The following is a 13,429-nucleotide window of genomic DNA, read 5'->3' on the forward strand; positions in this document are numbered from 1 at the left end:
AATGATGTTGCTTTTCTCTCCTCATCTGAACCTTCAGGGGCCGGAGTGCACTCGCTCAGCAGGCCGTCTTGGGGCCTGGGCCTGCCGTGCGGGCGTTGGAGTGCATGTATTTCAAGACCTTGCCTCTAGCAGCGGGGCAACGAGGCCCTTGTGTGAGGCCCACCCTGTTCTCAATTGGCCAGGGTTCTCTGGATGGATGGGTGGTGCGCGCCCCTGCCTCACGGTCGCAGTGGCCGTTTGTATTCTGCGGGTTGGCGCGCCCCATGTCCTGCTTTGATCGCTTGCGTATTTTGCATGGGTCCCCGCTGTTGCGCGTGATGCCGGGCTCCCCCCCTCTGCCCCAAAAGACTTTGAGGTTGGGAGAAAAGTTGCGGCGTTGTGGCTTGGATGATGGCGGTTTCTCAGGGTTTCCAGCGGCCGCAGCCCTGCCTGGTAATTGTGTGTCTGCCAGATCCGTGATCGCCGTACTGGCCACATCCTCTGCATCTGATGTTCTGTAATGAACACATAGCACAGCAGTCAAACGCAAGAAACAAACGCCCTGTTCCTACAGGGGTACCAACGCTGATTGTGAGGGGCAGTCCTCGCTCGGCTGGCCGTGACGGCCCTGGCCAATCGGAACCTGGCTGTTACAAGCTGCGGGTCGTGGCGTTGAGGAGCGGAAAGCCCACTCGTGGCGCGGCGCAGGCCTTGCCGTGCTTTTGGCCGGCTGAGGCCAAGGCAGCTGCCGGGCAGTGGCGTGCGAGTGCAGCAGCACACACATGTTGTATGTCTTGCTCTTTCAGCAAGTTGGGCTCCCATCTAGTCATGAGGGCAGGCACAGCACACTCAACATGCTCACGATGCTGACATAGTCGCACGAGAGACACACCAATGGTGTGATTGCACCACCTCAAACTTGCTGCTGCCGTTGCTACTGCCTGCGCTGCCTTTCGCTCTCTGCGTGCGCATGCAGGGCTCTCAAACCCTCCTGCACCCCCGCATCCGCGCCAGCCACGACTGCTGCGTACCGCGCTGGCATGGCGACCTGCAGCCCTGCAACTGCCTCCACGAGGTGCCCGTACGGCTCCAGCTCCTCCAGCGGTGTGCTGCATGCCTCCTCCTCGTCGCTCCAGTCGTCCTCGCCATCGTCATCATCCTCTTCGCCCCCGTCGCCGCCGCCCAGGATGTCGCGGGCTGCCCTCTGCAGCTTCTTCAGGTACTGATCGTCCTCGGCCTCAAGGGGGGCCTCGCTGTCCTCCTCGTCCTCGCCGTCGCCGTCGCCCTGGGGCAGCAGGCAGTGTTGTTTTGAGAGCAACGGCGTCTTGTGGAAGGGGGTGTGCTTGAAGGGAAGGGGGAAGATAAGGGGGCGTATACGCATGACATGGCAGGAGAGTGCGCTGACCTAAGAACCATGAAATTGATGTTTGGCAAACATGGCATAACAAGGGAGCGTACGTTGTTGGCGAATTTTACCCCACGGGCCAACTGCCCCTTTGACACTCGATTCCCTCTCACCCTCGCCCCCACCCCTCACCCATTACCACTGCAGCAACTGTCCTCAACCACGCCAGTGACCCCGCTCCATCTCACATCAGCTGCGCTAGTCATCACATCCATGCCCTAGAATGCGTGCACGCACCTCTTCGTCGGAGCCGCTGCCCTCCGCCAAAGCCGCTGCTGCCTCGCCCTGCTGCGCGTGCAGGTCGCCCAGCAGCTGCAGCGCGCCGCGCAGGACCTGCGGCAGCCCCGCCACCAGCGGCGCCCCCAGCGCGTCGTCCGGCGCACGCAGCAGCGCCACCAGCCCCAGAGACGCCAGCTTCTTCAACCGCTGCTGCCGGAAGTGCGCTGGCTTGCGCCCGCTCGGGCGCCGTGCCGCGATCATCTCCGACCAGCCGGCCATTAGCTGCGTGGCTGCGCCGCTGCGGTGCAGGGCCGCGAGCGTGAGGCTGGCGTTGTAGTGCAGCGCCACAGCCACGAGCACGACGAGCTGGTCCTTCAGCGGCCGCCGCGTGGCGCGCTGCAGGCGCTGCCAGGCGAGGGTGACGTAGGGCTCCACCCAGCGGTCAACGGCGCCAGGGCAGTGGGCCAGGACGACCTCCATTAGTTTGGGGGCGGCCACCACGTCGATGTCACTGAAATCGCCAGTCAAGGAGTGGGTGACCATCTGTAGGGGCAAAAGGAAGAAAGAAACGTCGGCCGGGAAGGGCAAGGCAGAGAGTCGGCGAAGTGGAGGAGATGTGGGGTGAGTCGGGGGCTGGCCAGGCCGGTTCTGCGAACGGAGTCAGGGTGGGTGGTGCAAACTGTCAACAAGAGAAGCAAGCTGTTGCAGAATGGGAGATGGCCAAGTGGCAGGGGTTCCAACAGGAGAGGTTGAGACCAGCGAGACCTGGCTGACATGAGTCTTCAGCTGCCACTTGCTACCCAGCAGCGCCAGCACACTCCCAAAGTCCGCCCACCCCCTCAACCAGCCATGAAACAACCTGCAAAGCCACGTCACTTGCCGATCAAACAATCAACCTAAATCACCCCACTCGACGCGACCGGTGGCTCCGTCAGGTTGCGGGCCGCCCCACTGAAAGCTCACACACGCCCCTGCCTTTCAAGGCACCCCACCTGGAACACCGACTCCTGGAAGTTGGGGCTGGTGCTGCCAAGGAAGGTGGCCGTGTCGCGGCTGATGAGGTTGTCTAGCGGCGGCAGGATGTTGTCCCAATAGTCCACTGCCCACTCCAAGAGGCAGCCGTGAATGCGCGGCCACAGCGTCCACATGCGGGGGCTGATTGGGTCCATGAAGTATGTGAAGTAGGAGGCCATGTCCATCACCTCCTCAAACACGTCCTGGCAGGGTGGAGGGGGGGGGCAGCAGGGCAGGTTGGTTGGTGGAGTTGGGGGCCATTTGGAGTGATGGAAACCGCCTGTTGAAACGCACAAACTGTTGCTGCAACAACGTCGCCTAAACATTCTAAGGTGCGAGAGGCTGCAGGCCGTTCACAACCGCCATACAGCACATGATTGTATACAAGTGGATGAATGTCGCCCCAGACCGATTTGCATATACCCCTCGTCCATGGGCCCTCCCCTACCTGGCCGCGTGTTGACGTCATTTCGTACATGATCGGGAACAGGGCATCCTCCAGGGACGGCAGCAGGTCAGTGAGCGTTGAGATGCTGTCCAGGAGCGCGTTGATGGTGCGGATGCAACCAAAGGCAGCCATAGCAGCTGCGCATAGTGGGCAAGATTGGTCGGGGTGGGGAGGAAGAGGTCAGCTTGGATGCTGGCGCGACGCACAGGGGCAACCAACCAAAGATCCGCTATGAGTTGGGTTCTACCATAGGGCATTGCACACTGGCTGACATCACACTTGCAGTGTCCAGCCGCCCCTCTGCCACCTGATGCCCACCATCCAGCCGCCCGATCCCAACTGCGAAACCGCCGCTCCAACCGAATCCGCCCTCCAGCAGCCCCGCGGAGCACCAGGCGCACCCGTGTCCGCGTCTTCCTCGCCCTCATCCTCCTGCACCTCCACATACTTCCAGAACGCCGCCGCCAGGTTCTGCGCCAGGCTGGCCGCGTAGGGCGCGATGTCGCTGCCAAACTTCTCCACGATGCCCTCCAGCGTGAACACCAGGTCCTCGTTGTCGATCTGCGCCATCAAGCCAAACACGCTGTCCAGCAGTGCGGGCAGCACGGGCTTCAGCATGTCCAGGTCGGCCAGCTCGTCCACAAAGCCGCGCAGCGCGACCACCGCGTCCACGCGGACCGGCAGGTCGGGGTCGCCCAGGGCGCGCATGATGCGCTCGAACAGGCCGCAGAACTGCGGGCCCCTGCCGGCGTCGCCGGCGCCGCCGGAGAACGGGAAGTCCGCAAACTCCTTGGCGACCCAGCAGGCCTTGGCGCGCAGGTGGCCGTGGGGCGAGTCGAAGCAGGGCGCCACAAACTGGACGAGCATGGCCTCGACGTTGGCCTTGTAGGGGGCCTTGTGCTTGAGCGTGTCGGCGCACGTGCCGATCGCCAGCAGGGCGCCGTCCATGCGGCGCGCAACATCGAGCGGGACGGCGCCCACGCGCGCGGCGGCGTCGTGAGCGGCGAGCACGCCGGCGATGTGGGCCATGAGCTGCGGCAGGTGGGCCTTGCGCTTCTTCTGTGATATGTTGACCAGCAGGTTCTGGGCGGCGGTGCGGGGGCTGTACATGTCCTCCAGGATGTCATAGCCCTACAGCCGGGGGGGGGGTGCGGTTGGGGGGGCGGGTGTCAGTTGGGACCTGCCGGTTGATTGAGGAAGAGAAAGAGAGAGAGTTTCTCCTGTATGAAGACAACGGAGGCGTGGTGTCACGAGAGGTGAGGGAATTTGCTGGGGGGGGGGGGCGAGATTGTGAGATATTGCACGTTAACAAGCTGGAGCGGAGACAAGGTGGATTGCAAGGGAACGATTCAGGTGTGCCGCAGCACCTGCCAAAGCCCCAGCCACCCTCCCTGGCTTGTCTCTCAATCTCGCGACAATTCCCAGTTGTCGCGTATCAACCGCAGACTAGCTCACTGTGTCGTCTCAATTGCAAGCGCACCTTGCGCACAAACTCCGCGGGGTCGTCTGCCCACAGCGCCGCGTCCTCGTCGTTGAAGGCCAGCAGGGGCAGCGCCACGTGCAGCAGCAGGCCGTCCACGTGCGGCTTGAGCGCCTTGTACGGGGCGCTCTCCTCGACCGCGGCCGTGACGAACTGCAGCGAGAGGTTGGCGCAGCGCGGCGCCATCCAGCCGCCTGAGGCCAAGGGGTGCAGCAGCGCCAGCACGTCCTCCAGCAGCTGCAGGGACGCCTCGGCCTGTCGGTGTTTGGAGGGGGGCAGCAAGCAGGGGGCAGGAGGGAGAGAGAAGGGCGCAGCGTTTGAAGTGAGATGGTGGGGGTTTGCAAGGCGGCCAGCTAGAAAGAGCGTGTGCCTGGGTCTGAAGGTGGGCACCACAACAACCTCTGTCCCTGCAGCGTGGCGTGGCATCAAGGCAGCACGTCTCGTGCTGTCACATGTGACATCCGCGCTGCTGCCCCTGCGCGTGCCATGCTGTCCGTCCCAGCGCGACACCCTACAACCACCCACCGCAAAGCGCTTGGCAAACTCCGTGTCGTTGCCTTTGTCGCATCGCCCCGGGTTGGCGTAGCGCGTGAACAGGCGGTACGCGACATGCAGCGCCCACTTCTGAGCCTTGACCCACACCCACTTGGCGCGGTCCTCGGGGTCAGCCGGGGCCTGGTCCTGCAGTGTGCGCGCAGGTGTCCGTGACAAGGGGAATACGCAAGCATGTGGGTATGGAGGTGGGTAAGCAGGCTTGCCAAGGGCTTATGGAAACTGGGGGGGCTGACGACTACACCGGGCGACAAAGCAGTTGCAAAAATGGGAAGCGGCGCACAACTGCTGTGGAACGCGTTCGGCCAAGCACCCCAGCTGACAGCAGCTGCCCTGAGGGACGAACGCGGCGCTGTGACCGGGCCAAAGCGCCCCGCAGCCATGTGCACACACACCAGAGGCAGTGGCCGCCGCAGGATGTCGTGCAGCCCGGCGATCCAGCCCCTGAACTGGTCTTCGCGCAGCAGCGCGTCAGGGATGCCCATAAAGGTACAGCTCCAGAAAATCTGCAGGTTGAGGGCGCCGCGTGACGCCACACGGCGTTGTGGAGGGTGCATACGAGCGGGATCAACCCTGCTCATACAACAGTTGAGGGAACGAAGCGCCAACAAAAGCAGCCCTGCGAATGACAACGCTCCCCAGGGGCAGTGCCGACGCAGAGGCGTGCGCATATGCCGGCCCCATGCACCGGATTGTGCACCGCCCACCTTGAGCACGAGCTTGGTGTAGTGCGCCGCCGTCAGCCCCACAGCCGCGCCGGCTGCAGGGTTGGCCAGCACGCCGTGGAGAATGGGCAGCAGCGCAGGGAAGGTGGTGTTGATGATGTGCACCAGGGGGCCGCGCTCCTCCTGAGGGGGGGGGGTGGGGTTTATGGGGCAGGGGGGGCTTGTGCGAGGCAAGGCACGCAGCATTACTTGACATGCACCAGCAGGCTGCAAGGGCGACACAGTGCCTCACCTGACGACTTGCGTTGGGAATGCCGTCCCTGATGTGGGGCCCCACTGCCCCACCGCCCACGGGCGACCACCTGTTCTGAAGCCCCCCACCGCCTCAAAGCTCACCTCATCTCTGAACTCGTACTTGCGGGCCATCAGGCGCAGCGCCATGAGTGCACCATGGACACGCAGCTCGTCCTGGCGGGGCGCAGGCGGCGTCCACACGAGGGTCGGGCACATGCAGGGCGGGGGGAAGGGCGTACGCCCTAGTGCTTCATTACAAGAGCTGCAGCCGCATGAAACAAGCATCGCAGCGGAGACTTGGGGGCCGGGCCCTGTCATATGCAGCGCAGCCACAGTAAATGGCACCGGGGGGCTAAAATTCAACACCGCACCTCGCAGCTGCAGTGCCCCTTTTCCTGCGCGCACCTGGCTGGTGAGGTGGCCGTAAACGGCCTCCAGCAACCCCGGCCAATTGTCAGGGTAATCACTGTACACGAGAGATTTGAACACCTCCGCCATCTGAGACTGCACCAGCGGCGGCGCCCTGGATAGGGAGGGGTTGTGCAAGCCGGCAGGGATGGCGAACGCAGGGCATAAGCGCGCTAGCTTGCAGATGCTGCCGATGCGTCCTATGCCCTCGATCCTCCGCCCAATCACGGCAAAAAAACCCAGTTCAGGCCGTTCCTTGCTTGCGTGCTGCGACTTTGAAGACATAGACGTTCCTAATCAGCTCCCCTGCCTCCAGCAGCCACAACTGCTGTAATTTAACAGCAGCCCTCTCGCCCCACGCCCCCCCCCTCCAAAGGAGCCTCACCACAGCAGTGCCTCCAGCATATTCTCTCGCACCACCCTCTTGTCCTCCTCAGCCAGCGGGGAGTATTTTCCTGAAGATGGGCAAAGAGGAACCGAAACGGGCAGAGCGCAAGGTTTGAGTGACGGTCAGCCTGCTGGCTGCATGATCGATGCGGGTACAGCACAGCTGCCTCACAAACTTTAGAAGCCAGGGGCCTGCTGCATCAACCTTACTCAGGTTTTGCAACAACCGCTCGCATCCATGCAAGCATTGGTCTTGGCAGCGGCGCAAGTGTGGCTGACCCCGCTGCGGCTGGCACGCATTCCTGCAACCACACCCATCCCTTTCCTTCCGCCCACAGAGCCCAGCCTGCGGCGCCTACCATCTTTCTCTGGGTCCCAGTGCCGCTTGACTGTGTTCTTGAAGGTGATCGCCGCAATGTGGCGGATGCCCAGGTCCACGCTCGGCTCTGCCGCGATGCGCAAAAGGCTCACCACCTGCCCCTGGTCGCCCTCATGCTGCACGTACCGGCGAAGGACACATCGCACGCGGTTGTGCAACGGACCAACGGCACAGAGGAAATTGGGTGCACGGATTCAGCAGCGTTGCAGGTGGGTAGGTCGGCGGATAGGTGCGCACGCACTGGTACAAATGCGCACAGTGACGACGGCTGCGGGCTGCGGTGCGGTAGTACTCCGGCCGACTCTCACCTGCAACAGCAGCGCCTCAGCAGCCTTTCGCTGACTTTCCTCCGAACTCAAGGCACCCTGCAGGACTCCACAAAGCTGCGGGATGTCCATGGCGGCGAGCTCGACAAGTGCACCCGTCCAAGATCGCAACGGAGGTGCGCCTTTGTAACCTTTTTGTGCTTAATACAAGCTTCACTAAGGCATGCGAATTGTCGTGCGGCGATGAGATCGGTGGGCGGGATGCGACCGGTGTGCCGCGTGGCGTGAAACCTGGCAGAGATTGCAAGCGCTGTGATCAGAAATTTGTTAGTAGCCCGCCACTGCGCGACTTGTCCACGGCGGCGGCGTTGTCAATTGAGCAAGGGGCTGCCAGGGATGGGTCACCAGCGTTGAGCATGTAGACTAATGAACTGTGCCGAAGAAACTGTGCCCTGCCATATCAAGAACCACCGTTGTTAAGTTTTCAATAATTTTGAGTAGCTGTGGTACATGCCAGTTGCGCGTACTCCAATACACTAGGGTAGGCTACCTGCATTTGACTGTGGGAGCCTGCATGTGGGAGGCTGCAAAAAGGCGCAATGGCCCTTGGAGGCACGTGACATCCTGGTGGACAACCTTGAGCAAGACAGGGATAGGAGCCTGTCATTGCAGCTACCACTTGCGCAGGGGCCTCAGTGCATGGCCAGTCCGTCACCCAGCAGCTGTCATACCCTGCTGCGGTCTACCGGCCCAATTGAGAGCACTGCTTTTTGCGAAGAGAGGTGCCCCTGTTGGGCTCTGGCTCTGCACAAGTCACATCGAGCGCAGTGGCAGCCAGCACCACAATCCAGCTTTCACCGACGCTGCGTCAAACACATCTTGCAGGGCCTGCGCTCACTCAGACTGTGCCCTTATCCCTTCAAGCCTGGTGCCGGCACACCCACCACAAAAACGCACATGACCCCAGCCCCAGCTGCCCTGCCAATCAAGCGGTGGACTTGACATCAACACCTCAACCCGGGCTGCTCAGAGGCCCCACTCGGCCCCTATCGCGTCCAGGCCCCCACTGCCACCAGTGCCAACACCCTCGCCGCTGCTGCCGCCGCCGCCGACGGCGCCGCCCTCCTCGGGCGCGTACACCGCGATCCAGGTGCGCCCGTATTTGCGGTCCCGCACCTTGGTCAGCGGCCCCAGCGTCGGGCGCACGTGCTCGGACAGCTGCTTGGGGTACTCCACAAACACAATGCTGCCGGCGTGGATTAGCCCAGAGGCCTCCAGCAGGTCGTACAGCTCGGGGTAGGACACCAGCAGGTATGGCGGGCACACGCTCACGAAATCAAACGGCCCACCCGCAAAGCGGGGCGCGGCCGCGGCGCGCCGCAGGAAGTCCTCCGCCTTGGACGTGTGGCAGGTGGACTGGCGGCTGAAGCCGCAGGCTGCTATGTTCTTCCCGAGGACGCGGCGGTGCACCCAGGGGTCGAGCTCCACAAAGTGCGCCTCGCCCGCGCCGCGGCTCATCGCCTCGAGCCCAACGCTGCCGGTGCCCGCAAACAGGTCGAGCCACCGGCAGCCGGGCGGCAGGCCGCCGACGCTGCCAGCCTGCGCCTGAACCATGTCGAATATGGCGGCGCGCACCTTCTCCATCATTGGCCGCGTTTGCGCGCCGCGTGCGGAGATAAGGCGGCGGCCGGCGGCGGAGCCCGAGATGATCTTGAGCTGCTGGTGCAGGCGGCGCTCGGTGGTCCCCACGCCGACAGAGCGCGCCTGTTTGATTCGAGGTGGCAGAGAGGGGCGGGGCGTCAGCAGGGAGGTTGCGTCAGCATGGAGGAGGTATCAGCAGGGAAGGGCGAGCGGATCATGAGGGTTGCCAATCCCTCAACCGATGCAGCGCCCACCAGGGGGCGTGGTTTGCTGAAGACCTGCGCGCAAGCAACGAAACTGAGTTCTGTCTTGCACCTGTCCGATAAACTACCAGTGGCTCAGGGCAAGACCCCAGCCCCAGCAGCCCCCGCACAGGGATGCGGGCGCACCTTCATGGCTGCGTAGTTTGCGTCGATCTCCCGCTGCACCGCCATGTACCGCTGCACCTCGTGCGGCCGGAAGTAGCGCGACAGCAGCTCCTCCTGCTCCTCCAGGTCAATGCCTGTCGCGCCGCCAGACCCGCCCCACGTCAGAGCGTCGTCGCCGAGGGGCGCCGCGCCGCCCGCGCCGCCGGCCTCGCGCTCGCGCTGCTCCCGCGCGATCTGGGCGAGCAGCGACGGGCGGCGCGGGCGGCCGCTGAGGCCGCGCGCGTCGGGGCCGAGGGCGTCGAGGCCCCAGTCGTCCTCGTTTGTGATGTCGCGCAGCAGGCGCACCTCGTCGGCCTCAAACGCCTAGTGGGTGGGGAGTGAAAAGGTGGGGACTGGGAGGGTGGGAAGTGGGAAGCGGCATGCGAGCACGACACGGTGTGCAACGCCGCCGTCAATCACGGGCTGGTAAGCGGCTGTTGAGCGTGGTATTGAGCCCACTGCAGGCGTTGGCAAGCACTGCCATACCGCTCTCACAACTGCAGAATGGCGCCTCAAGATCAAGCCAGCTCTCTGCCAGCTCCTGCCGCCCCATGGCACGCGCTGCGGCCCGCACCTGCAAGCCGCTGCCATCGTCGGCGTCAGCGGCGCCGCTCTCGTCCCCTCCCTCCGCCCCAATAGCGTCGAACTGATCCCAGCCGAGTGCCCCAAATTCGTCGACGTCACCGCCCACGGCGTCCACGCCCCAGCCGCCGTCCTCGTCAGCGTCGTCGTCGCCCTTCACCTTTGGCCGCCCCTGGGAATCAAACTCAATCATCTCCTGCACGGCCCAGATGAGAGGGTTGATTGCCAGGCAAGAGGGGCAAACATGAGCATGAGGTTGCGCGAGTGACACGCCAGAACGACTCCAGTGAACGCGTAGAGACGGTCACCAAGTTGGGCTCTGTTGTGCTGGTCAACCGGTTGTGTGCTCTTGTTAAAGACGAGAGCGGCACGGCCTCTTGCATCTGTGAACAACAGCACACACAACTGAATGACGCGCATAGCGAACCAGCTGAAGCATGTCAAAGGCTGCTGCCCAGGCTGGCGCTCTGCATACCCAGACAGTGCGCTCGTCCCCCTGGCCCACAGCATCATCAGCTTCCAGCCGCAGCCTGCAGCATCACTCTCGCACGCACCGTGCCCTCCGCCCCAAACGTCAGCTGGAACGCCGGCACGCCCCCGAGCTCATCAACGTCGTCCTCCTCCGCCGCTGCCACCGCTGCGGCCCCGCCGGCGCCCCGCGGGCGTGCCTCGACGCCTGGCAGCTTGCCACGCCGCTTGCCGCCTGGCCCCGCCGATAGCAGCGCCGCCTTGGCGTCGCTGATGGAGGCGCCTGCCTGTTGTCCCTGTTGTTGTTGCAGCTGCCCGTCGGGGCCTGCCGCCGCAGAAGCTGCCAGGGACTCTCCCAGCATCGCCAGGCCCATTTGTGCCTCAGGGCTGGTCAGCGACACAAACGGTGTGGATTGCCGCTTGCTGCGCCGTTTCATTATGCCGGCGTTGCCCGCGGGTGTGCCTGCAGCAGCCATCTCAGCCACCCGCTGCTGCTGCTGCTGCTGCTGCTGCTGCTGCTGCTGCTGCTGCTGCTGCTGCTGCTGCTGCTGCTGCTGCTGCTGCTGCTGCTGCTGCTGCTTCTGCTGCCCCTGCCGCTGCTGTGGGCCAGGCGCCGCTTCGCCTGGCACCTCAACGCCCCACCCGCCAGCAGACTCGATAGGCGCGTTGGAGCGGCTGCTAGACCTGCTAGCCTTGCCTACGGGCGGCGCTGCGGCAGTGGCGCGCACCGCCCGCCGCAACAACCTCGCCGGGTGGACGCTGCTCGCCAGCGTGCTGCCTGGCCCGCCCTTGGTCATCCTGCCGCCATCGCTCAGCACCCTGCAGCAAATCAACGCCGCCGAGCGCAAAGAGGGGAGTGCCGTGGGCAACCATACTACTACGCAGCTTATTGAGGCCACTTCTGAAGCGGCTCAGATGGTCGTTTAGGTGGCAGCGCTCTGCGCTGGACTGGTGCAAACGCAGCGATGGCGGTGGTGGCGTCGGCGGCGGCAGACGCCGCACCTTTGAGGCACCATATATCGGGGCTCTTAGAGTTCCCTGTATCTACCTATACAGTGCGCGATTAAACACGCGATGCGACGGAGAATGGCGTACTCCACTGCGTGGGCCTCGAAGCACTCTGAGTGGTGTGTGCCTCGTTGCAAAAGCTCGTGCGGCGGCTCTGTGTGAATCCCAGTGCAGTTCAGAAAAATGCATATATGTAAACTGACGCATTTTTCACCGAATAATCAGCAAGCGCCTCGGAGAACTGCTGCAGCTGCGGCTCGGCTTCTCCTCCTTTTCTCGTTCCTTGTGACGGTGTAGAAGGCTGGACGCCCCGTCCGCCTGCAGCCACAAGGTGTGTCTGACATCCATCAGCTGAACGCGTCCGTGCAACCCCAAAGGAACCCACAGGTGATGATCTTTGTGCGCAGCGTTTCTTCCAGCGGGGTTGCTTCAAGCCTTGAGGATTGTGTGATAATCCCATAAAACTTTAGACGCCGATCAAGGGTCATACGGCCGGGCCTCATCGCCCCCCTCAACCCAACGGCCCCCCCTGCTGCACCAACAGCAGATCGTGGCAGCCATGGATGATGACGGTCAGGTCAGCGCTCTTGTCTGCGACAATGGATCCGGCATGGTGAAGGTGAGGCCCACGGGGGAGCCGGGAAGCAGGCCATTGGTGCCCAGCTGGCGAGGTCTTGTGTGCAGCGAGCTAGCCGGCGATCGAGCCACGCTTGCCACCCCGCACGCAGGCCGGGTTTGCCGGGGACGATGCTCCCAGGGCCGTGTTCCCCAGCATCGTGGGCCGGCCGCGGCACACGGGCGTGATGGTCGGCATGGGCCAGAAGGTGAGCAACGGGATGTTTTCTTCCGGTTGTAGCCAAGACGGTCGTTTTTGATACGTTCTAGGCGCTCAGGCCATCGATCGCCGCAAGTTGCCGGGCATGCATGAGGTGTGCAGGGGGGTGGTGGCGCTGCTGCAGCACCCGCACCCCCACCCCCTCGGCAGCCTTTCGTGCCTGCGCAGGGCAGCAGCGCCTTCCATAGCATGCCCTATGGACGAAGGGGTGGCTGATTCGCCACGCGCACCCCGTCCTGGGTTCGCGCTCGCGAGGCAGTGGCCTGTGTTACTGCTGGTCATTGGCGGCGCACGGGCACGCCTGGCCTGGTTCATGGATGTGGGGTTTTACGGGCTGGAGGGCCGCAGGATGAACAGCGGCTGTGAACTGATGCATTTGACGTCCGCATCGACGGCCGGCTGCAGGATTCGTACGTGGGTGACGAGGCGCAGTCCAAGAGGGGTATCCTGTCGCTGCGCTACCCCATCGAGCACGGCATTGTCACCAACTGGGACGACATGGAGAAGATCTGGCACCACACATTCTACAACGAGCTGCGCGTGGCGCCCGAGGTGCGCACATCCTGGTGTCAGTCGGTGAAAACTACAGGGGCAGCAGCAGCAGCACGGGCCGCTGGCAGCTGAGGCGGCAGCAGCGGGCGCGGCAGCGGCCGGCTGTGAGCTCGGCAGGACAACGAGCGCGATCAGGCTGCCTGTGTGTCAAGACCCACCACTGCCAGGCCAACAGGCAAAGGGTGTATGCAGAGACATGCGAACGCGTCCTGAGGTCCTTCTTGGCCTGACCTGGGAACACTGCTGCCCTGCGCGTACGCTGCAGGAGCACCCGGTGCTGCTGACCGAGGCGCCCCTCAACCCCAAGGCCAACCGCGAGAAGATGACTCAGGTGGGGGTAAACTTGAGTGCTGTATGCATGTTGCCGTGTCGCAATTCGAACTTGCATGCACCCCCTTTCCTCCCCATGCGTGCACACGCACCTGCACTGCCCCCCCCCC

At 63.7% G+C, this 13,429-nt stretch overlaps 3 protein-coding genes across 3 annotated transcripts in view; 1 reads left to right on the plus strand and 2 right to left on the minus strand.

Annotated features, from left to right (window-relative positions):
* Positions 1–629: 629 nt before the first annotated feature.
* On the minus strand, positions 630–7,628 carry MNEG_3438 (Importin-7; the record flags this gene model as incomplete). Its single annotated transcript, XM_014048080.1, has 15 exons — positions 630–636; positions 1,011–1,264; positions 1,622–2,146; positions 2,596–2,820; positions 3,066–3,202; positions 3,467–4,196; positions 4,546–4,800; positions 5,071–5,226; positions 5,493–5,603; positions 5,805–5,945; positions 6,159–6,230; positions 6,462–6,579; positions 6,850–6,919; positions 7,211–7,346; positions 7,539–7,628. 15 exons carry the CDS (start codon positions 7,626–7,628, stop codon positions 630–632), a joined length of 3,027 nt encoding a protein of 1,008 aa, XP_013903534.1.
* An 894-nt stretch (positions 7,629–8,522) lies between these two features.
* On the minus strand, positions 8,523–11,391 carry MNEG_3439 (hypothetical protein; the record flags this gene model as incomplete). Its single annotated transcript, XM_014048081.1, has 4 exons — positions 8,523–9,260; positions 9,527–9,868; positions 10,119–10,322; positions 10,681–11,391. The coding sequence occupies 4 exons, from the start codon at positions 11,389–11,391 to the stop codon at positions 8,523–8,525; spliced, it is 1,995 nt and encodes a 664-aa protein (XP_013903535.1).
* Positions 11,392–12,161: 770 nt separating this feature from the next.
* The window catches only part of MNEG_3440 (Actin), a gene marked incomplete at both ends in the record, with an annotated part of 2,963 nt that continues 1,695 nt past the window's right edge, over positions 12,162–13,429 (plus strand). The window contains 4 exons of the mRNA XM_014048082.1: positions 12,162–12,221; positions 12,331–12,426; positions 12,843–12,989; positions 13,255–13,320. Of these exons, the coding sequence (XP_013903536.1) occupies positions 12,162–12,221; positions 12,331–12,426; positions 12,843–12,989; positions 13,255–13,320 (369 nt within the window). The remainder of the gene's footprint in view (positions 12,222–12,330; positions 12,427–12,842; positions 12,990–13,254; positions 13,321–13,429) is intronic.

The sequence above is a fragment of the Monoraphidium neglectum genome (assembly GCF_000611645.1).
Source record: "Monoraphidium neglectum strain SAG 48.87 unplaced genomic scaffold scaffold00432, whole genome shotgun sequence".
In the NCBI taxonomy this organism is placed as follows: Eukaryota; Viridiplantae; Chlorophyta; class Chlorophyceae; order Sphaeropleales; family Selenastraceae; genus Monoraphidium; species Monoraphidium neglectum.